The sequence below is a fragment of the Ambystoma mexicanum genome, chromosome 8 (assembly GCF_040938575.1).
Source record: "Ambystoma mexicanum isolate Mex_15411 chromosome 8, UKY_AmexF1_1, whole genome shotgun sequence".
In the NCBI taxonomy this organism is placed as follows: domain Eukaryota; kingdom Metazoa; phylum Chordata; class Amphibia; order Caudata; family Ambystomatidae; genus Ambystoma; species Ambystoma mexicanum.
Genome location: NC_090929.1, coordinates 1,066,917,773 through 1,066,941,908, shown reverse-complemented (window position 1 = coordinate 1,066,941,908; position 24,136 = coordinate 1,066,917,773). Strand labels below are relative to the sequence as shown.

At 43.8% G+C, this 24,136-nt stretch overlaps 1 protein-coding gene across 1 annotated transcript in view; it reads right to left on the bottom strand.

Annotated features, from left to right (window-relative positions):
- LOC138473731 (pulmonary surfactant-associated protein D-like) overlaps nt 1-24,136 on the bottom strand; it is a 178,443-nt gene that overhangs the window by 101,578 nt on the left and 52,729 nt on the right. Inside the window, exon 2 of the mRNA XM_069612197.1 lies at nt 727-926. Within this exon, the coding sequence (XP_069468298.1) occupies nt 727-926 (200 nt within the window). The remainder of the gene's footprint in view (nt 1-726; nt 927-24,136) is intronic.

Genomic DNA, 24,136 nt, shown 5'->3' with positions numbered 1-24,136 from the left:
CTTGAGCAGAACCATCTCTGGTTCCAGAAGCACCTCAAGACCTTCCTCTCCCCTGCTGATTACCTGTCTGATACCACAATGGTCACCTGCTTACCCTCTGAATTCGGGCCCAGGTCCCTGTCCTCCCAATTGCACCCCTGCACTGCCTCCTGGCAACCCTTGCACTTTGGTCTGTATGTGAAACCCTACAGTCCCCTTACCTGCACTTATTAGACCCCTGCTGTCTGCATTTTATCCCTTGCACTTGCCACTTGCCGGCCGCATTACTTGTTGTTTTTATCCCATGTGCAGCACTTGCCCATTCTCCCCTCTCACCTGGCACTTTCCCCTCCCCTCACCCATGCACTTGCGCACTCTCAATGTCACTAGGCCTATTAAGATCGTTGTCTTTGTCCTCCCTCTGTTTCCCCTCCCTTGCCTCGTTGCGCCTTGAAACACTTGTGTATAGACGCATTATAAATGCCATATCATATCATACCGTTGTCTTCTAAAAGAAGAATTTATTTTCGGATCCATGAAATATAATCAGGGTTCATGTGTATTTTAACTTTGACCTCTACTGTTTCTGCATTTGAAACATAGCAAACGTATTACCCTCTAGTAGATGCTGATAATTGTAAGCACCCTAATTTCATAAGACATGAAAAGTTGCATCAAACATTCATATTTTTACTGAGAAAAATTGACTAATGTCAGGAATTCATGCATCCGCTTCATCTACTGTACCTGGGTCTCCCTTTTCTCCTTTTGGTCCTTCTTTGCCATCTCTGCCGTCTTTGCCGGGCAGCCCGTCATTGACTTTGCAAACACAAGCATTCACTGAGGAGGCGTTTTGGTTGATGCTGTCCGTCATCGCCAGAGAAACTCCAATCATGAAGATATTGATAAAATGAAGAAGAATCATGATTGTTTTTACCTTGTCAGACCTGCAAAGAGTCACACATCTGTCGATCAGGATTATATTTACTGAAAGGGAGACCTTTGGACCTAAACGTGCATGATGCAGCAGAAACAGGCACATGCCTATTAATCCCAAAAACCCAGCTCTCAAATGGGATACTGATATTACAATGCCGTGTAATAAAATGTAAAAGTGGTATTATGTATCATGAAAAAATAACTAATTATTGCTGAGAAATCTTTCTTTGACTTCAGATTGTCTTTAATTGAAATTTGCCTTAAGGCTAATTCTTTTACATGTTTACTGTCCGGGGCAAGTGTCACTTGCTGCAATTGAGCTTCTTTTAAAACTTCACCACTACTTCACAATACTTGCTTCAATGATAAGATCTTTGTCCGCTATGTTACAGGTAGCCCGACGGGGACAGACAGAATGTTAGGGTTCAGTAATAGAAGAGGGTTTATTCTGATTACCAAAACATAACCAAATGATAATATAATGTATTTGTCAGAAACCATAAAAAGAAATATTCTGGCAAAATGTCTCTACTCCCTCGTTATTGATTACCGTCACTTTCAGTTTGGTGTGTTCATTTGCATGATTCCCCAACCCTTGTCTGTTAAGTAGGATCATCAGCCTTCGCTGGCCAGTCCTATGGATCATCAGCCTTCCCTGGCCAGTCCTCTCCAGGCTTGGACAAGTCTCCAGGCTTGGACAAGTCGACAGGTCTCCACCAGCGCAATGCATTGGCTGAGTCTTCCTAGAACTGCCCCAGTCTCCCAGGCTCTTTAGGCCAGCCTGATATGCTCTTCATTGTCTGTCCTCCTTCCTGCTCTACAGTCCATAACACAGAGAAACGTCATTACTGATTTCCACCAGCGTAACATCAATGGCTCCTTGTGAGATATCACTGTCTCTTATTTCCTCCCATCTCCTCTAATGTCTGCTCTAGACCACCAGGAAGACTTGAAACCTCTCTCATTGCTCTCCCTAGAAGCAGAATTTGGTCTCCTACCCTCCCAACATCTCAGGATTAGTAGTGCTATCTCCCCATCTAGCTCGTTCCACTCTGACACAGATGCCAAGGCCTTACACATCTTTCCTCTTCCTGGACATTGGGTGTCATGATGGTATTTCTCCTACAATCTGCCCACACAAACTCTCTCTCTGTATAGTGTCAGGTTTCCCCCAATGACCTCACATCACTCTCTTTTCCTTGACACTTCACCTTCTCCACACCCCAATAACTATTTGCCTCTCTTTTTGACATCTCTTTCTTTCTCCAGCCTCCTCCCAAATCTCTCTCTGTTTCTGATGGTCCACCTTCTCTACTACCAAACATATCTCATCCCCCTGATGACAAATCTCTCTTCTTTCAACCACTTCCAGAATCTCCTTTCAACTCTCTCCTCCTGCTCTCCTCCCAATAATCTAAATGATCAATAATCCTCTCTCTTGCCACCCTCCACCAAACTCCTTCCTTCAACTCTCCACCCTACATTTTGTAGTTGAGTTTCTTCTCCCATTTGTTGGTGATTAATAATATTGAAGACACTTGTTTTGTGATTGGGAAAAGGAGCTGTTTGTCATGTGTCTTGAAAGTAGGCTTATCTGAGGCTATATGAAGAGCTGCCATCACCTTGGCTTCTAGAAGGCCCACAGAAAGGTCTGGATTCTCCCCCCGTTCCCCAAAAGCCCCAGCACTTGAAACCGGAGTTAGAAAGTCCTTTCATAAGCATGAGCCGTGATCTTTTGCCTAAAACATTCCTTTGTTGTGGAAATTTGCACGTTCGTAGTCCTTAAAAACGGAGAGAATATTTTCTTAAACATTTCCTTCCTCCGTGGATCCATGCAAATCACTTCTTCATTGTTTGACTGCAGGACTTCTGCAGGCTTTACAGGTGAGCCACAGTGTGAAATGATTCCTTTGGGATCCAGGCTAAATGAAACAAATGGATTTCCTTGGTTGTGGGGGACATTGACATTTTGTAAAGTAGATCCTTTATAAGAGAGGCTTCCTTCACTATGTTGCATGCTTAGGTCTAGCTAGGCTGCTTGAATGACTCTCTAAAGGTGTTCTCCTTGTGGGAAGGAGTCTCTCTAGGGTTTTTGGGCATTTTCATCTCCATGTGGCATCTACTGGATGGGGTATAAGTGGTGGTGGGAGTGCCCCTGTGACTACCCCCCTTGTGGTCCTTCATTTTAGCATAAGCATTGGGGTAGAAAGGCCTATGTAATTATCCCCTTGGTTGTCCTGCATAAGGATTTGGATGTCAGGGGGTGATTCTTTCTGTGACTGCTCCAGTCTTAGGATGGGGACCCCGTGAGGTTGGTCTGAAATCTCCTGTATAGCTTCTCCGGGCCAACATATACTTGCACGGGGCGGGACACTGCTCCATTGGCCACCCCATTGTGGCATTCGAAAAGTAATGCCAGGGACTTCATCACAGATAACTATGTTTAAATTTAGTGATGGGAAGTATTTGTTTAGCATAATATGGTTTAGTTTGCAGTATGGACTTTGTATTAGAGACTACGTTTATTTACATTGAGTGTTAGTACCTTAGCACTAGCATTCCCGACATTTGGAGAACAGCCATTTTCTAGGCTCTTGCCATAACTATGTTTAAAAAACAAAAAAAGAAAAATCTACATATTTCCTCTTCTTCAAAATAATATGTTTTTCACTGTTAATTCTGATTAGAATTTCTGTGCATACATATTCTGTTGATACAGAATGCATATAGTGCATATAGAATGCGAAATGTTAACTGTGGCTTTTGTGATTCCTGGAATTCCACATAGAGTATGTGTCCAATCCATTAATTATATGATTGTTTGCTCTTTACAGAGTTGTTCCTACTGCATATAGTTCCACCTGCATGATGGCTGCAAACATTTGTGTACTCAGAACCTACTCGAAAGTGTATATATATATATATATATATATATATATATATATATATATATATATATATATATATATATATATATATATATACATACATACATATTGCACGGCCCGCGGTAGCGGGCGGTAGTTATGGTTAAATTGCTCAACTCACAGTAAGACCACCTTTTGGGAGGCTTATAACTTCGCTCCCCCTGGACGTATGCTCATTAAACTTTGTAAAACAAGTATATATGACCCGCTCTGAATTTATTTGGCAAGTTTGGTGAGGTTTCGTCTAGGGGGGCAAAGTTATAGGCGGGGTCCCACATTTGTTGTTCTCCATAGTCTGAATGGACATAAATTTTGCGTATGCGTACAGCCCAAACCGTTGGATGGATTTTCATCAAATTTGCGGCAGGAGCTGCGGTTTGGTCCCGAAAGCGTGCTTTTGTAAATTTGGTGATAATCCATCCAGTACGTTTTTTTAAAAACAGGTAAAGTGCACGTCTCAAAAAATTAGTAATATCTGCCGCCACTCTGCGGTCTCATTTCCCTTTTCGCTCCGTGGTGAAAAGTTTGATTGGCCTGGAGTGTGGCGTGATGTCAGCGGACATTGGATGTGCCCAGAGGTTGGCTGGAGGGAAGCGTGATGTGCATCATGATTTTGGGTAATGGCGCCATGTTGTATCTAAGAATAGTGCTGCGCAGAAAGGGGCTGGTGGTGGGAAGAGGGGATGGAAAGGGTGGGGGGGTGAAAAGTGGTTCATCTCATATATTTATTTAGGTGGAAGACAGTGGTGTACGAGCGGTATTCACGAGTACTGCAGCAATTGGCGGGTAGCTCCTGATGCAAGTACCTTCTGTGGTGACTGCAGGAAGCCTTCGTTACTGCACCATAGGCCCTGAGGCGAGCACTTTCTGTGGTGACTGCTGCAGACTCAATTGGGGATGGGGAGTGGATTGCCCATGACATGAGCATATTTATATATTATGCTGTTGTGTGTGGTAAGCCCCTAGCACCTTGGATGCCTGGCCACAGGCATTGCACCGAAAAGTATGCCCAATGGTTGCAAGTAGGTTTCACATTGTTGCCTTGTGTGTGTGCTTTGTGAGCAGTGTACACATTGTTGGTTGCATGTGTGTGTTGATTGTTAGCACGTCCTACAGTTTTGGGTGCATGGCTGGAGGTGATGGAGTCAACAGTCCTGGAGTGTGTCCACTGGGTGAAGTCTTGGAATACAACATAGAAGTACATAGGGTTCAAGTGCAATCTTTATGTGTTTGGGTTGTGGCCATTGCCCGAGTACTGTACTGTATTATGATGTATTCATTGGCTGTGAGTAGTTAATAGAGTGTTGGGTGCAGGGGAAATGTTCTGAAGATTTTGTGGTTAGCTTGGAAGTAGTACAATACTATGTGAACGGAAGTGGGTAGAGGTGGCGGAGGCTGCGTTATGTTTGTGGAGTCTTCTAACTGGCTAGATGTTTGCATGCATGGCTGTATTATGTTACTGGGTTGGGTAAGGGCGCCTCACATGCATAGCTGCATTACATTGCGGTGGGTGCGGCCAAGGCCTAGTCTCTTGGGTGCATGGCCGAAGGCTGTAGGCCATGCACGCAAGATGCTAGGCCTTGGCTACACCCACAGCAACATAATGCAGCCATGCATACGAAAACTGTGATACTGGTATATGGATGTGACAAATATGTTTACGGAGTGAATTTTCTTTTTGCTTCAATCCTTTGGTTAACTTGTTATAACCATACGTTGCTGCATCATACACACTTTTTCCTCTGCATCTCTCCTAGGGTGGTCACCTTTACAAAATGATTGTGGATGACATTTCAGGCTTGGTATAGCATCACAAGTGAGTTGACTAGCGAACACTTGCATTTGGTGTAGTTCATTGCACTTGTTGCACATTAGTAAGCGACTTGACACCATTTGCGTTTGCTGTGGTTTTCCCCTGACCAGACCCTTTGCTTAGGGATTGCAGTAAGATATTGCAACATGAAAGGATTTCCTTAGAATCACACATTTAAAATGTGGACAATGTATGTAGCTACCCAGAAATCGTTGAAGATGTACTTCACATACGTATATAAGAAATGTTTTGTTTATCGAAATGCTTTCGAAAAAACATATCCCATTACAGCAAAAGGAGCATTTCACAATGACCTACCGTTGCACTACATAATTGGTCATAGAAATATATTCAGCTACATGTGTATGCTGTTATTCGTTTCTCCCCATCCACCACGGAAGGTACATTAGTACTACACACACTACAGAGCGACACAAAAATAACTCTCCACTCTGACAATTACAGTCTTACTTGAAAGAAAACCTGCTGCACTGCTCCTTGTAATCACTGTGAATTGACATTTCTTAAGGGACAATAGTCCTTGCTAATATCCCCCACTGGCCCCTATTGATGTTTATCTGCTGCCATTGCAGTGCTCTGTTTACACAGAGCAACATCTTGAAATGCTGCACATCCTCGAAGAGCTGCATGACACACATCTAGGGAGAGATTGCCTACCGCCTTTCTGCCCTGGAGTCCAATTAGCACACAGAAGTGTGCGCTCAGGGCACAAAAAGCTTTCATCCGGCTGGGGGTGAAGGCAAATTAGGCATGTTTAGAGTTCCGAACTGAATGCCAGCAAATTACCAGACAAAACCATCAATGTGGGTACGTCCCGCAAAATACGGGATTGTTGTCCATCTTATTTTTACCTTTGCTTTGTGTACTCTTTGAGATGCACAAAGAACGCAGTCGGCATTGCCATTTTGTGCTAATGTTATGTGTGCATAGCTTCCACTACATTTAAGTGACAGCGCGGCTCTACATCTCAACTCTCACCCCATAGGTGACATTACTTGCTGACAGTAGCTCTGCAAACCGTGTACTACTGCCATTTTCATAATGTTCGTGCCCATCGTAGTCCAACGTGCCATGTCAGGACCTAGGTCCGGAAAACAGGAAAATAAACACAAGCTAAAACAGACATGCTGCCACAGAGGGTACCCTAACTGTAGTTGGTCAGAGTATATTTGACTAATTTATGCACAACACTGTACACTGTCACCAGTGGTTTTATTTTTCATTGAATGTCCACAAGAAAGTTTAAGCTGAATGAAACGCATACTTCTTTCATTTTGCAGGTAACTTCCAGCGCAGAATGCTGTGTGCTTTTGTGTACTTCTTTTGATGTCTGCCAAAATAGCAAAAAGATTAATCTATGGTGCTTGGTGGTTCGTGTAGAAGAACCCACTTTCTTTTTAAGTTAGGAAATGTGACAGTTGTTGTCTCTGTGATGTCTTATAATATAAACGTTTGCATGTTGCTTCTTATTTAAGTTAGGAAAGGTGACAGTTGTTTTCTCTGTGATGTCTTATATCATAAACGTTTGCATGTTGCTTCTTACTGCCAGAAACACAAATGGACATACAGGGCCACAGCGGCTGTCCATGATAACGATGAACAAAAACAAACTGCTTATGGTAATCTTCTAATGATTGTTCTACAATCTGTCTGTTGGCAGGTGGAAGAAGTGACACGGGCAGTAAGGTATCAGGTATCTGCGAACGAAAAGGTATAACAATACATTTAATTAGCCGTTATCAGTGGCAGCGTAAAGGACAAGGGCTCTGAGGGAAGGATGCCACAAAAGCCCCTAGATGGCCGGGTCACGGACCTTAGGGTGAGCAAATGTGTGTTATTGAGTAACGTTGGATGTTCACCCACTGGCTTGCTGTCTGTTTTGAACGTGCCACTCTCCTTCCACGGTACACAAATGCGATTCGTCTTTCTAACATGGCCAACAGACCCTCCTTTCATGTGTTTGGTGTTTATAATAGATGTCAGTGCTAGTATCCTCCTAGGGGACCGCTCCAATTGCAGGACAATGCAGGAGCTGTTTTTCCAAAACATTGAACAGTATTGGTTTCTATTGTATGCAGTATAGTGACCGGATCTGGTTGTGTCGCCTGAGGGGTACATTATGGCTACTGTTGTGAATGTTTTCTTGCCAAGTGATATCTGTCCATATGTGAAGGTAGTAAGCTTGCTGTTATTTTTGGTTCCATCTGCATTGTATCTTAAAAGCTTTAATATTATGTATTGACTATGTGATTGTTTATGTGAGGTAGAACAATTATCGGAATTGCCAGAGCCACACAACAGGGTATGGTTTGCACTGTGTACCAGTTGCTGAAATGGAATGGATTCACAGTTAGGTATTGATACATAGCTAATTCGCTTGTTAGGGACTTCCTCCTGAATGACATAATTGCAGAGAGTGCATGTATGTTTCCACATGTAGGAAGTCTGAAAGATTTCATTCATGGGTATGTTTTTTCTTTCCACTACTTGCCTTAAGTACATTAGAAATTCCTGTGGATCTTCTTGTCTGTTTAATGTGAATTTCACCATTCCAGCACCGTAGTCCAATTCCTGCCTTATTCCTGAGACACTGTAACTGGTTTCAGGACTGTTTGCTGCATTTCTATGAAGGACTACCATTTGTAAACACATCTGGTCTGAGTTGTTTAAATAAATGTTTCCGACAATTGCTGGCATTTGCAATAGAACATTGATAGCTAAATTTGCAGAGCAATTTACACCACTTGTATTGGAAAATTTGAATGAACCAGCCAGATTTGTGTCTGAGCACTTTGATGGAAGTGCACGCCATTTCTTCGAAGAGGAAGTTCTCTTTTTGTGTGCAGTTGGGTGTGCATTGTTCATTTCAGTCCATTCTTTTGTGTTTTTGTCAGTTGATGGAGTATGAGTTGATTTCAATTTCTTTGAATATACTGTTGGGAGATCATTTGAACATCATGGGAGAACTGATTGCATTACTTTTCTTTTAAAACCTTTACGTTTTTGAGGATCATGGTACATTTTGAGACGGGCTGTTTAGAGTGTACGTGTCATGCCGCCGGCGTCTAGTCTCCAGTGGGGGCTATGGAGCGCCTGGTCTTGGCGGCGCCATTAAGTCGTCCATTGTTTTCCTGTCCATTTCCGGGTTCTCCCCGCTCTAGTCTTTCTCTGTCTCCCTGGTTTCGCTATTTAAGCACCGCCCACTTCCGGGTTCGGCGCGTTGCAACTTTGTTTCTTTTCCTTGTTGCTTGCTCCGTGTGCTTTTTCCTCCGTGCTTACCTTGCTGACCCTTGGGCCTCCAGTCGGCGTCTCTTCGCCGTTCTTTCTCTCTTTTTCTCACCCGCGGCTCTCCTTCGCTGTTCTGGTTCTCCTGTCTTTCTTTCCTTTTCTCTCTAAGCCGCTTGCCCTCTCCGGCTGGCACCAAGGTTCGCTTCTGTTACTTCATTTGTTTCCCTCGTCCACCTCTCCTTAAAACTTCTAAGGACTTACTTCGCCTCCAGACCCCTGTCCAGGATCCTTACTTCAGACGTCCTCCTTCTGACATCAGATCTGCAGGTTTTCATCGCTTCACTCTCCGGACCTGTTGGACTGTTATCTTGTTCACCGAGGGTTTTTTTAAGCATCCGCTTTTTTCCCTCGTCTATTCGGTCCCTGCGGGAAGGAAGCCTCTTGCTTCCCTGCTTGGCAGGGAATCGGGGTGGCTTCCCACCGCGGACGGCCCTACCTCTTCTCAAGAAAAAGAAGATCGGAAAGAAGGCTAACCGCCGCAAAACTTCTTCAGAGGATTCAGGTGAGGAGGAAGGGGAGGAGGTAGTGGATATAACTGATACGCCTTCTAAGGCTGCGGAGGTTGACAGTTTGCAACGCCAACAGTTAAGAACCATGACCTCTCCCGAGCAGGTGCAAGAACTGCTAACAGCTGTGCATAATCTCACTCAAGAATTACAGGTAGTAAAGACGGAAAACACTACCCTCAGACAAAGGTTGGACCGCTTCGAGCAGTCCCGCAGTGACCTTCCTCCTATGCCTTTATCCTGCGGCAAATACGACGGATCACCCAACAAATTTAAGGAATTCATGGAGGCTTGCGTGATTTATTTCACATTTAGACCTCAGTCTTAAGCTACAGACCAAGCCCGCATAGGGTTCCTCATCTCTAATTTGACCGGAAATGCCCTGTCATGGGCAGCCCCTTTGGTAACCAGTGCCAGTCCTCTCCTTCAGGATTATGCTGGGTTCACTGCCCAGTTCAAACTGGCGTTTGAACAACAAGAGACTACATTAGTAGCCAGTGAACAGCTACTAGATATCCGTCAAGGAAGCATGGACCTTTTGTCCTATATCTCCTGCTTTAAAAGGGTGGCCGCTGATGCGGGTTGGCAAGAGAATGCTCAGTACACTATTTTTCGTCGAGGTCTGAGAGAAGACCTTAAGGATGAACTTGCTAGGGTTAGCCGCCCTTCCACACTCTCGGAGCTCTGGGCTACTGTCCTCCAGCTCGATTTTCGGTTATCCGAAAGACGGTTTGAGCGGCGGAGACAACGTTGGTTCCCCACTTCTGCTAACCCAGCTCCATCCTGCTCCGTTCCCTCGGGTTCAGCTAAAGATGAGCCCATGCAGATTGGAACCATCAGGGGACCTCTTACCCCCGAAGAATGGAAGCGCCGCAGAGACCTCAGTCTATGCATGTACTGCGGTTCCAACACCCATGTCTTAAGGGACTGTCCAGACGTACCTCCCCGCAGGTCGGGAAACGCCATACCTCGGAACTAGTGGGGACCAGTTACCGAGGGGGCTATTCCGGTCCCTACGTCTCTCTGTCTATCACACCTACCATTAACCCCTCCGAAGATAATCACCTCATGGTTATTGCAGTCCAGTTGAACCACTTACATTCGAAGTCCTAGCGCTATTGGACTGCGGGGCAGCTGGATGCTTTATGGATGTTGTCTGGGCTGACAAGACTGGCATCAGTCGTCTGGAGAAGGAGGAAGACCAAAAGGTTGAGGGCGTTGATGGTACACCCCTAAGCTCCGGTCTCATCACTCATGCTACCTCTCCCATGATTATGAAGGTTCTCAATCATACTGAGACCATCCAATTCGACTTGATCCGAGCAGCTCATTTTCCCATCATCCTGGGGGTTTCCTGGCTCCGGAAGCATAACCCTACTATTGATTGGACCAATAACCAACTGTCTTTTTCTTCTAGTTTTTGTAAGAAGTTCTGCTCGATACAACCCTTGGCTGCAACGATCCACACTCTTCTGGATCCTCCTACCCTGACGGATGTTCTATCCGTGAACAATATTCCTAAGGAGTGTCTTCGTTATCAGGAAGTTTTTCATGGTGAAGGTCCTCAAGAACTGCCTCCACATCGGCCTGAGGATTGCCATAGCACCCTGGTGCCCAATGCGGTGGTACCGTTTGGCCGTATGTTTTCTCTTTCCCTCAAGGAGAAGTGAGTTCTCAAGGACTACCTGGACTCCAATTTACAACACGGTCTCATCCAACATTCCCACTCTCCTGCAGGGGCATCTCTGTTTTTTGTTCCGAAAAAGGTTTGGATGAATTAAGACCGTGCATCGACTACCGGGGCCTCAATCAAGTGACAGTAAGAGACCGTTACCCCATGCCTCTCATAAAGGATATTCTAGAGGCGGTGCAGGGAGCACAGATCTTTTCAAAGATCGACCTTCGAAGAGCCTACCATCTTCTGCGCATTCATCCGGGGGACGAATGGAAAACTGCGTTCCGGACTCCGTTCGGTCATTACGAGTACTGTGTAATGCCGTTCGGCTTGGTCAATGCGCCGTCTATCTTCCAGCGCTTTATGGACAGAACATTCTCTGATCTTCTTTTTCATTGTGTCATAATCTACCTCGATGATATCCTGATACACTCAAAGACCGCAAAGATCCATAGTACTCATCTCATCCAAGTTCTTAAAAGGCTACAGGACCACCACCTCAAGGCCAATGTAGAGAAGTGTGTCTTTGGAGTTCCTCAGGTAACCTACCTTGGTTTTATCCTTTCCGCGGAAGGCATTCGCATGGTCCCAGCTAAGACCGAAGCTATTTTGCATTGGCCTACTCCGGAATCAGTGAAGGATATCCAAAGGTTCCTTGGTCTTGCGAATTTTTATCGCAAATTCATTCAGGGATTCTCGGAGACGGTTCTCCCCATTACCAGGCTACTTAAGAAGACTTCCAATCCTTTTTCCTGGACTCAAGAAGCTGATCTAGCCTTCTTACTGTTAAAGGAGAAGTTTTGCTCTGCCCCCATCCTCCGGCAACCGGACCAAGGATTAAGATTCATTGTGGAGACCGATGTCTCGTCAGCTGCTTTGGGTGCAGTTCTCTTACAGGAGCATGCTGGACTCGAATACCCAATAGCCTATCTTTCCAAGACCTTGAATGTCAGTCAATCACATTACTCCGTCATTGAGAAGGAGCTACTGGCCATGAAGACTGCTTGTGAAGAATGGCGACATCTTCTGCAGGGGGGTATTCACCCATTCGAGATAAGAACGGATCACAAAAACCTCAAGGTCCTGCAGAATATGGAGTGCGTCAATTCACGCCAGGCCCGGTGGTCCCATTTTTTCTCTCAATACGACTTTCTCCTGACCTATCTACCAGGATCTAAGAATATCCTAGCAGATGCCCTTTCTCGAAGGCCATGTTCCGGTGGCACAACCAGAGAACTTCCCAGTTTGCTTCTCACGGACGTAAAATTCATATATACTGTAGATGCCTTCTTGGAGAGGGTACGTAAAGGCACACAGTCTGAGGGTCTTCCCCTTACCGTTCTCCACTCAGATGACATCACCATCCAGAATGGCCTGGGATTCAAGCAACAACGTCTCTACCTGCCCGATTCCCAGACTCGACGCACCGCACTAAGATGGTGCCACGACGATCTTGTGGCCGGTCACAGGGGGGCGAAGAATACCCTGGAACTTCTTTGACAGAGTTTTTGGTGGCCAGAAATGTCTAAAGAGGTGGATTTGTATGTTCGCTCCTGCCCTATATGCTGTAGATCTAAGCATTCTACCCAGTGACCCATTGGTTACCTACAGCAGAGTGAGGTACCAAAGAGACCCTGGAGTATTATCCCGACGGACTTCATCGTGGAACTGCCTGCTTCAGAGGGATGTTCCTGTATTATGGTCACGGTTGACTGTTTCTCTAAAATGGCCCATTTTACACCCTTGGCTGGGTTACCCACGGCAGCGGAGATGGCAACCGTGTTTGCCAGAGAGATCTTCCGCCTACATGGCAGTCCCAGTAAAATTATCTCGGGCAGGGGTTCACAATATACGTCACGCTTCTGGAGGGAACTTTGTAAGAGGCTGGGCATTGACCGTGCCTTATCGTCAGGTTTCCATCCCCAAACCAATGGACAGACAAAAAGGACAAATGCCACTCTTGAGCAATATCTACGTTGCTTCACCAACAACCAGCAGGACAATTGGGTTCGCCTTCTCCCGACTGCAGAGTTTGCCTACAATAATTCTGTTCACAGTGCCACTGATCTTAGTCCTTTCTACTGCTCTTATGGGTATCATCCCAGTTTTACTCCTTCTTTCTCTCTTGCTCCTTCTACTGTTCCTTCTGTGGACTCTCTTCTCCTCACTTTGCAAGAGGCCCATAAGACTGCCATCGATAGTCTACGGGCTAGTAGCTGGCGCTATTGTACTCGGAGTAACCCCAAGCGCTTGCCCTCCCCCGCTTGGCAGAAGGGGACTAAGGTATGGTTATCCACCAAATACCTCCCGCTTTGGCTTCACCCCTCTAAGTTGTCTCCCAGATTCCTGGCACCCTTTTCCATACTGCGCAGGATCAACCCTGTTGCCTATCGGCTTTCTTTGCCCAAACACATGCACCGCTTGCACCCTGTTTTTCATTCCTCTCTTTTGAGGGAGTTTAGGCCAGATCCCTATCAACGCTCCATTCCGGCTGTACCACCCCCGGTTGCTTTGCCCCCGGAGGAGTATGAGGTGGCCTCCGTTTTGGACTCCAGCTTGCGGGGTGGTCGCCTGGAATAGCTCATCCATTGGAAGGGGTACCCTCATTCTGAGGACTCCTGGGAACCTGTCTCCCATGTCCATGCCCCGTCTTTGGTTCAGAGGTTTCATCGTCTCTTTCCGGGCAAGCCGGGGGGTTCTCCATTGGAAGGGGGCATACTGTCATGCCGCCGGCGTCTAGTTGCCGGTGGGGGCTATGGAACGCCTGGCGTTGGTGGCGCCATTAGGTCGTCCATTGTTTTGCTGTCCATTTCCGGGTTCTCCCCGCTCTAGTCTTTCTCTGTCTCCCTGGTTTTGCTATTTAAGCACCGCCCACTTCCAGGTTCGGCGCGTTGCAACTTTGTTTCTTTTCCTTGTTGCTTGCTCCGTGTGCTTTTTCCTCCGTGCTTACCTTGCTGACCCTTGGGCCTCCAGTCGGCGTCTCTTCGCCGTTCTTTCTCTCTTTTTCTCACCCCCGGCTCTCCTTCGCCGTTCTGGTTCTCCTGTCTTTCTTTCCTTTTCTCTCTAAGCCGCTTGCCCTCTCCGGCTGGCACCAAGGTTCGCTTCTGTTCCTTCATTTGTTTCCCTCGTCCACCTCTCCTGGAAACTTCTAAGGACTTACTTTGCCTCCAGACCCCTGTCCAGGATCCTCACTTCAGACGTCCTCCTTATGACATCGGATCTGCAGGTTTTCATCGCTTCACTCTCCGGACCTGTTGGACTGTTATCTTGTTCACCGAGGGTTTTTCTTAAGCATCCGCTTTTTTCCCTCGTCTATTCGGTCCCTGCGGGAAGGAAGCCTCTTGCTTACCTGCTTGGCAGGGAATCAGGGTGGCTTCCCACCGCGGACGGCCCTACCTCTTCTCAAAGAAAAAGAAGATCGGAAAGAAGGCTAACCGCCGTGAAACTTCTTCAGAGGATTCAGGTGAGGAGGAAGGGGAGGAGGTAGTGGATATAACTGATACGCCTTCTAAGGCTGCGGAGGTTGACAGTATGTAGTATATTGTACTCTACGATGCAAGGAATGTCTGCCCTGACTGCCCTTGCTTCAAAATTGACTAGATACAGTCCTTCCAATGTACGTAGACATGACAGTGCTATGTAATTCATGCCTTCTTTGAAGATGTGCTACCAATATTAATTAATGCTTGCTTTGAGGTTAGACCTTACGTTTTATGAATAGTGACTGCGTATGCTAGCAGTAGAGAAAACTGTTCTCTGTGTACATATATGTCTTTGGAAAGAAGGAATCAGGCTACTGTGCGTCCTATCTGTTTAACTTCTGATACTTTATCAAAGTGGATGTTGACAAACTGAATGCTGTTGTCATGTGGGTATGTGTGGAAACCAACACCTGTATCAAGTGCTCCATTAACTAAACCTTGCTCTACATCAAGGTTACGTTTAAGCATTACTCTACAGTTTAAACACAATGTTAACATTTTCTCCAAACCAGCTGTGGTAGACAAAGAGTTCTCTAAGGTATTTAGTTGTGCTTTGGCTTGTTGACACATAGGTATTGTCATATCGTGTACGTCCAGTTTGTCTGTGGAGTAAATTTGAGCCAGCGGTTGCATTTCCTTTTTCAGCATAGTTTCATTGAATGCTGTACAGCATGCTAGAGTTGGCATTAAGACCATACAGTTGAAATGTTTGTTCTATTTGTTCTATGACATCAGTAGCAGATGTGTTATGGCCGTACAGGTCATGGATGCATTTGGTATTTCAGGTACACTGCGCTTCCTTAGATAGTACACCAACCCAAATGTTTTTCAAAATGTTGCCGTAGGTGAGGTCTGCAGACTGACGCATGCTTTCAGTTACTTCTCTGTATTGGACATGTTGCCAGAGCTTTGCATTCACTATGCTTCCAGGAGTGTTACGGCACAGTTTGTGTCCTAAGTTTTAAAGATGGGTTCACCATTATTATTATTTATTTAATGTGTTTCACTTTACAAGTAAACTTTTCACACTACATGAATATTAAAGACCTTCAATTATACATTTCATCAGAATAATATAAAATATAAGATACCAAATTTAAAATAACATAAATTTGCAATATTTAAACACTAGATCATCTAATCAATCACACAAATTAATCAATAGCCAGTGATCAATAGGAATTATATACACATACAATATTCTCAAAGTATATATTCACAGTTCCCCAAGTTTAACAAACTCTTTTCTATTCTATGATTTTGAAAATGGTGACCTGTTTCTGATTCTATATGGTAATTCCCACAATCCTCTCTATTTGTTGCCAGACATTATACATTGAAATATACACTTTCATATTCCTTTTATTAATGCACTGTTGCCAAAATGCCAGGTCTTTTATCATATCAGGGTTATATACATATCTACCATACGATTTAAGATACAACTCAGTCAAATCAGGGCATTCAAATAATAAATGCTTAGCAGTCTCAGTGATGTCTCTGTTTTTACATATACAACACCATTGATCGATCAATGGTATTTGACATACAGTCCCCGTAACTGACAATACCGGCAGATGATCCAATCTCAGAAGCAATATAAAGCGTCTCAGTCTTGGAGACGGAGATAGGTTCAGATACAACTGCGGCTTATTAAAAGTATATAGCAAATGTGACCCAGATTTATACTTTTGCAAACTATTCAGATGAGAATAGTTCTCAAGCCATTCCCATAGCTCAACACGCCTCACAAGGGCACATTCCCCATTAACTGGTGTTAATTGAATGATATCTACAAAATCATTAACATGTTTTCCTCCAAAGAGGTCTTCCTAGTCTGTTTTGAGGACCTCTTGAAATCTGAGGTGAATCAAAGCTAACATTACGTTGTGGACAATGCTCATCTCATCTATTAGGAGTAGTTTCTGAGTTCCATATCATATTCTGTTGACAGTTCGTAGTTGTCTAATTTATTTTGCTGTTCCACTGGAAGGTGTAGCAATCGGTGTAAAGTGACATCACCTATGTTGTAGGCAGCTAAACCTTTGGGGGAAGCTACAACAGCTGAAAGCTTGTTGTTTGTTAATTGTTGGAGGAATTTACTGATGGTTTTTATTAAGAATGTTTTGCCTGAACCAGCTTGATCACTTACATATAGCAGTACAGGTTTGTAGTGTTTACATGTACAAGTTTTAGTTTTGTGCTTTATACCATGTTCAATTTCTTTACTTACTTCTAGGAAAATGGTACCCTGTTCATTGTTTAGTTGTGATTTTAGCACAGCAAAATCTTCTGCAGATTGCTCATACTGATACATGGTGTTATCTACTTCCTTCATTGCTTATTCTGCCTCATTTGCTATGCGTGGCTTCCTGTGACAGAAGGTTCACTGCTGTCAGGAGTGTCTACATTTAGTTGTGCTTGAAGTTCTTCTTGTTACTTTTCATTGTCCAATATGGTTTTGTACCGCGTAATCTTTATATCTATTATGCTACTTTCACTTGCTTTGAAAGTTTATTCATAGGAGGCATGGGTGTCTAATACATCTTCTTTACTCCGTGGTGTAAAAAGTTGCAGTAGGGCCATGTAGTACAGTTCTTTGGGTTGCAGAGTTTTTAATGACAGCTTCATATGATTAATCAGGTTTGCGTTTGGTAAATTTGACCAGGCTGCCTTCACAAATTTCGACTCTGTATGTACCTTTTTCGTCATCTGGTTTAATGTTATTTTTGTATGGGAAGTTTTGGGCTGTGTGGTATAGGCACATGGTTTCTAAAGCAGTACTCCTTTTTGGGTAGTATATGTCCAATAAGTTGTTCTTCAAAATGTCCTGGCTCTTGGGATCGTTTTTGGCTATTGTTTCTATGTGTTTGTACAATTTCAGACCTCTTCTTCTGGATGCAGCAGGACCAAGGCTTAGCCACACTGTTTTTCAGATTTCCCATACAAGGTGGTGCCAGTTAAATGGTCTGCAGCTTCGTAGCAGCTACATTGTCTATGGGACAGCATTTTTATGCCAAAGCTGTACAATTTATGTGAAAAGTGTTTTGTCTGATGATATGTCAACCCACAGGTGTTTGAGCTCTGTTTTCTCTGCTTTGGTTAAGTAGGCTGTTACATATCATGCAAGTGCAGTGGAATTTTCTGCAATCTACTGCACATCTACATTTGCATTCCATAGGAGGGGAATGATTGCAATGTAATCATTGATGTACTTTGTTCTTAGGAGATTTCCCTTTCACACTGTGTCTAACTGAAGACATGAAGCTGTTTACTGGTCTCGGGAAACCAAAGCGGCATTTGGTGTAATATTTGCCTTTGTTTTTATATTTCCGCCGACAATACTTGCCACACTTGTGTCTTTGAAACTGCAAAATGTGTACATGTAAGTCACTATGTGTACTTTCTAAAGGGATTTCGCAAGTGACATATTTTGAATGAACTGCAAAACAGTTGCATTACTGTCCTGACCACAGTTAGGAGCATTTGCAATCCACAAAATCATGTGGCTGTGTGCATGCTGCTCATCTGGCTTGATATTCTTTTCTTCAAAAGAAGTGTTTCACCTCTCTGAGGGGAGGAAGTTCTTTACTGCAAATGAAGTGCAGCATGACAATGAAGCGCTGATGGAAGTACTTTGATACATTTACAGGATCAAGAGAGCACAGTTCTCCTGGTGTTTTAATGTCTATACCTGTTTTGTTTTAGGTTTGCTATGCATAGAAAAGCGTTCAATTCTTCCCATGCATACTCTGCACAACTTAAAGTGACAAATTATATGGGTGGGCTAAGGTTGCGTAGCATACGCTGTACATTTGCGTGCCGTTGAAACCAGTATTCTTTTGTACCACACATGTTTGCTAAGAGATTTGTAATACTTGACTGTAAAACTTCATCTTTGTCTTGCATCTTTTGAAGAAGCTGTATAGTGCACATGTTTTGAAAATGGGAACCTGTTTTCAATGTGTGTGCAACTCCATAACATAGCGTTGCTAGTTTACTTTGAAAGAGGAGGTGGAATATGTATCCCATGTTTTGTCTAAATCTAGGCTCTTCAGAATATATTCGTAAAGAGCGGTATTCTGATGCTGTTATTTGTGTGCATCTTACATCGTATCTTCCAACTTTTCCAGTCGGGAAGAGTACACTTTCCAGTCATGCTTCTACACTTTTTTCCCATACACTGATTGGCGATCCTTTGCGTTGCCGTATTTGATATGTTTCTAGTGCATCGTCTACAGTGTCTTTGGAGTACAGTGGGTAAATTGTATAGTGAGCTAAAATATTGGAGGCTGCAGTAGGATCTAGAAGTTCAAATTGGCCAGTTGTAGAGGAATCCTGAATTATGTTGGTGGATTCTCTCAGGTTCTCTTAAATGTTTATTTTTTTGTAGTATTCATTGTTCTCTTTAAGATATTGGAAGGCTTGCCTAACTTTGTTTATGCCCACTAGTTACTGACAATTTCTTTTGTCTTTTGTAGGTACACCATTTACCAGGATAATCAAAGATTGTTCTATTGCCCTTTGCACTCGTAGATGTCTACATTTTCTTTCAGATCCAATGGTAAATAAACTACTTTCCCTCAAATGCCTCTTAGTAATTTGGTGGGAGGCAATTTTGCAGTTTTTGGTTGAAGTTGCATTATTGCTTGAAATGGGTGTACTGTTTGGATTGCAATGCTTTCATACAAATTAAGCTGTTAGAGTGTGTTTGGCATTGGGAATATTTACAAATTATTCCTGATAGCCTGTGAAGGCATTTGGTTATTGTCAAGTTTTGCAGTGCACTATGTGCTCAGTTTTGGGGTGTTAGTAATTTCTTATTTGTTTTCTGCTACAAGGTGGAGAGCTATTTGAAACCATTGGGATTTGTCACTGTCTTCTATTTTCTGCATTACATCTATAGTTTTCATGCTCTGTGTAGTGAGGATGGCAGAGATGGGGAGAGTCAAAGTGTTGATCGTGGGTGATTCATTTGTGGATGATTTGCAGAGGTATGCACAGGGAAGAGGCATTGCTGGCAATTTTGATTTTGAAAGAGAAGAGGCTTTGTGGTGCAGTGTGCCTGTGCGAAGTTTCCGCATTGTAGTTGCACTTTGCAGACATGTGGCAACTTTCACTACTGTTGATGTTGTAGTGGTGCACTATGGAGCCCTGCATTTCGGGTATATCAGTTGTCGACGTATGCTCTATGGACTGAAGAACTTGGTAAAAGCACTGATGCACATTTTTCCCACTGCCAAGGTGGTTTTCTCATGCATACCACCTGGAAGAGTATGGAACAATCCTGATGTACTTTGTGCCCAGCCAGAGGTCAGAAGGTGTCTTGTAAATAGAGCCCTGTATCAATTTTTGCACACTACTGGGATGTTCTCCTGTGACAATGACATCCTTAATTGTCGTAATGTGCACTTTTTAGTGCAGATGGCATTTCTTTGTGCACCATTGGAAATGCTATTTTGTTTTACAATCTGAAGGATGCTTTGAAGAGGTTCATGTAAGAATGTAAGGAGGAGAAGAAAAGAGAAACCCCCCAAAAAAAGAAAAGAAAAGGTGTTTGTTTACAAGCACCTACAAAATAAAAGGCTCTTTTCAGACCCTGGTTGAAATTTGTTCCCCCACCCCTGTACAAAGCACGATATGTCTGCGGACACTGAGGTAGTTCGAGGATTGCGCGTGCCACATTCAGACCTTTTGAGGATGGCAGGCCTGGACATGGGACTGTCGAGGCTAGGGGATTGGTCAATAAAGTTTCTGGGTATGGTGTGCAGGGAGAGACTATTGCAGAATGTCTGTTTGCTGAGAGGAGTGCAGGTGCCTATTGTTATGGCTGTGTCGTTCAGGAGGCAGAGTGTATGGATTTTGGGGGAATCCTGCATACATTGATTGGAAGTGCATGCAGAACACTGTGGAGTGGCTGCATATCTTGGATTCTATCATATGGATGCCCACTGATATGGAGTACGTGGAAAGAAGTGGCTGAATTTGGTTCCTCTTTGTGCCACTTTGATGATGCTCCGTCATCAAGACATTGTTATTATTCAGTGTGGTGGAAACCATTTAGGACATGCTACCGGAATTCCTCTGCAGTTTGTGATGAAGGAGGCACTTGGGCAAGTCATGGACATGTTTCCAAACTCATGAGTACTTTTTTCTCACATTGCGCACAGACAGATGTGGCTGTGTTCTTCTTCATTTGGTCTGCAAATGGAGAAAGCGAGGCACAATGTCAATAAGGTTGTTTGCACCTTTTTGACAGATGTTGGCATGTCCTCCTTCCACACTGAAAATATTACGTTTCATCATATGATAATTCTTTTGTATAGATGGCGTCCAACTTCAGATGCTGGCAATCAGCTTTTTCTGCGAAATATCCAAAATAAATTGTGTTGGCCATTTGAACCCTTCTAAAAATAAACAAACACCACAAAAAACTATTTTCTGAGCTATCACTTTCTCCTGCAAATGAGTGCAATGTTTTTGATGGAGCCACCCCTTGCATTATTTACTGCGCTGTCTGTGGAGCATATAGGCTGTGTGGCGTCCTGCATCCTTTTATTGGCAATTCTATTTTTGAACTCTGAAACCTGGTTCTGAAATCAGCCTTTTTAACTTATTTTTGAATTTTGGTTGTTTTATATTTTTCTTGTTCTTGTAACACAAGACACAGAAGGAAAGGAAGGGAAGGGAGGTTAGGGAAAGGCCACCAACCACAGGGATAAGATAGGGCAATTGGAGAGAGGAAGATGTTGGGTGGCCCTTACTTAGGTAGGGGGCAGTCTTTCTCATGCTCCTGGACCAAAGCCTCGAAAGTACTTTGAAGTTGCTCCCCCATGCAGAGTACTACGTCGCACTACATGCACAATACAATGACATTTGAGAGGAAAGGGTCTGCTGCGGTGCATATGGCCTGCAAGGCTGGTTTAGGGATCCAGGCTGTCTACTTTGTTATTTACAGAGTTTCCTTCATTTCCTGTGACTGTATGCTGTTGTGGAAAAGGTACTGCTTCTGCTTTCCTTTCATTTCCAGTATGTCCTGTTAAAGCATAACATTTCTGTTAGGTGTATATGAAGCAAAACATATTAACTGATTTACTTTTCAGACTGTAGTGCATACCAATGGGGTTACTATTATTACTCGTTTTGTCATGAGGGAAATTCACATCCAACCATTCCAGGGTGCTTGCCATTGCTGCGTGAAAAAAAAATCATGGTTTTCCAATATTGTCTACTGGGCAAACTGTGCAATTATAGGAGCAACTTAGTGTACTTACCACGTTTTAGTGACGTTCTGCTCTCACTACTTCGCAGTCCTTACTCTGCTAGTTCCTTGTTTGTTCCTATATAAAGCACCAGTGTGGTAATATTGTTGGACGCCAACATTATTTTGCTTGTTACAGCATTCCATTATGGCGCATACCCTATGCCTTGGCTCTGTTTGTTTCACAAGTATAGAGTTTGCAGACCTATTCAATTTTTCCTTGCAATGCGCGTTCATGTTGCTCTTTGTATATGTTTCTTGTCTTTGCTGAATGGTACCACTATGCAAGAGAACCCCTGCCTTTTCCAGCAGTTTGGATGCTACCCGATATCTGCAAACAGATGCACAGTCTGCGGTTACTGTGCCCATTGGCATGCAGCCATCAATATGGTATGCTGTATGGTACATCTATACACACTAAGGGTATCCTGGTAAAAACCTATGAAATTCAGTGAAAAAACGTTGTTAAAGGAACGTTATGGTTAAGTTGTGCTACTAAAAACCTATCAAATTCAGTGAAAAAATGTTGTTAAAGGGACGTTATGGTTCAGTTTCCCTAAGAAAAACCTAACAATTTCAGTGCAAAAATGTTGTTAAAGGGACATTACAGTTGTTTTGCACTAACAAGTAAAACCGAAATCCCCAGAAATTCGCAAGTTATGGTAAGCTAAGAAACCATAACTCGCGCCACCACTGTGCACTGATAAGACTAAGGCCCTCATTACGACCCTGGCGGAGTGGGTTTACGCCAGCGGAAATCATGGCGGACCCTTCCGCCATACTACGAGTTCCCGTAGCGCCATGGAGCCTTTTTCCGCCTGCTTTTTCCGGGCGGAGAAATCCATGGCGCTACGGGACCTTGATGTTAATTACGCCACCGTAATTTACGGTGGCGTAATTAACACCTTCCCCACTCCCATTATACCCTATGGGGCAAAAATGGGAATGGGGAAGGGCAAAATGGGGATTGGGGATTTACCGCCCCGCCAAGGTCGGAATGGGGCGGTAAATCCGCCAACCCCCATGGCGGTGTTGGCAGCTTTGCGCCATGGTCCATGGTGCAAATTGCACCATGGATCTCCGCCAGGGTCGTAATGAGGGCCTAAGACTGCTAAGACTAACACCCAGGACATCAAAGATGACATCACAAATGTCATTGATGACATCACTGATTACATCACATGTGCATTTACTTTTCATGAAAAGCCTCCACCAGGGATTGTCATTATAATGTTGGCAGAAAACTATTAGAGTTCATTGGGAGAACTATCATGAGATATATAGTTCATTAGGCAATTCATTGCTATAAACACCATTGCGTTCTTTCCAGTACATCAACCTAGCCATGTAAAAACATAGGCATTGCCTGCAGCATGCACAATAGATGTGCAATATTCAAAATCTTGCCATGTTGGATAGTAAAATGATGAATGCTTTCGTTTCAGAGTTTTGCGTACTGTGAAACATGAAATAAGTAGCTAACAGGATCTCCTGTCACCCTCAGCAAACTGGACAAACAATACAACACATTTATAATTAACCATTGCCTACAAATCTAAACTTAACACAGTCAGACCTTTTCTTTCTGAACAAAACTGTCTTACCATTGCAAGAGCAATAATTGGATCTAGGTTGGACTATTGCAGGGCCCTCTTTCTGGGGACGTCCATTAAAAACGTTACAAAACTCCAGATGGTCCAGAATAATGCCCTTAGGACAGCCACTGGCATTTCCAAAAGGGAACACATATCTGAAACCAGGAAGCAGGTTCACTGGCTCCCAATTAAAAGAGGATAGTCTTCAAAGCTCTCACCATAACACATAAATGTGTCCACAACCAGGCACCTCTGTACATGGCTCAAAGTATCGTTAAGCCTGCTCCTACTAGACCCACAAGAATGGCCTACTCTAATGGATATCTGTTCCTAAAACAAGGAGAGTGCGTGCAGGAGGATCCAGCTTCCCAGTTTTGGCAACAACACATTGGAATGCATTTCCCCCCAGGTCAGAAATGTTGAATGACACTTAGCCTTCAGGAAGCTAATTGAAACCTTGCTGTTCACCTAACCACTTTTGTCCTATGATTACTGCATTCTCCAGTCTCACTATTTCTGTACCTCTCACTGGAACGGTATCATACTGACTGTAACCAAGAGCCAAGTACCTCGTTCTATCCAAGACAATCTCGTGTAACTAAGACAATCTCACGCAACTGTGCCTCGATGCCCTTGGGCTGCTAGTGTGC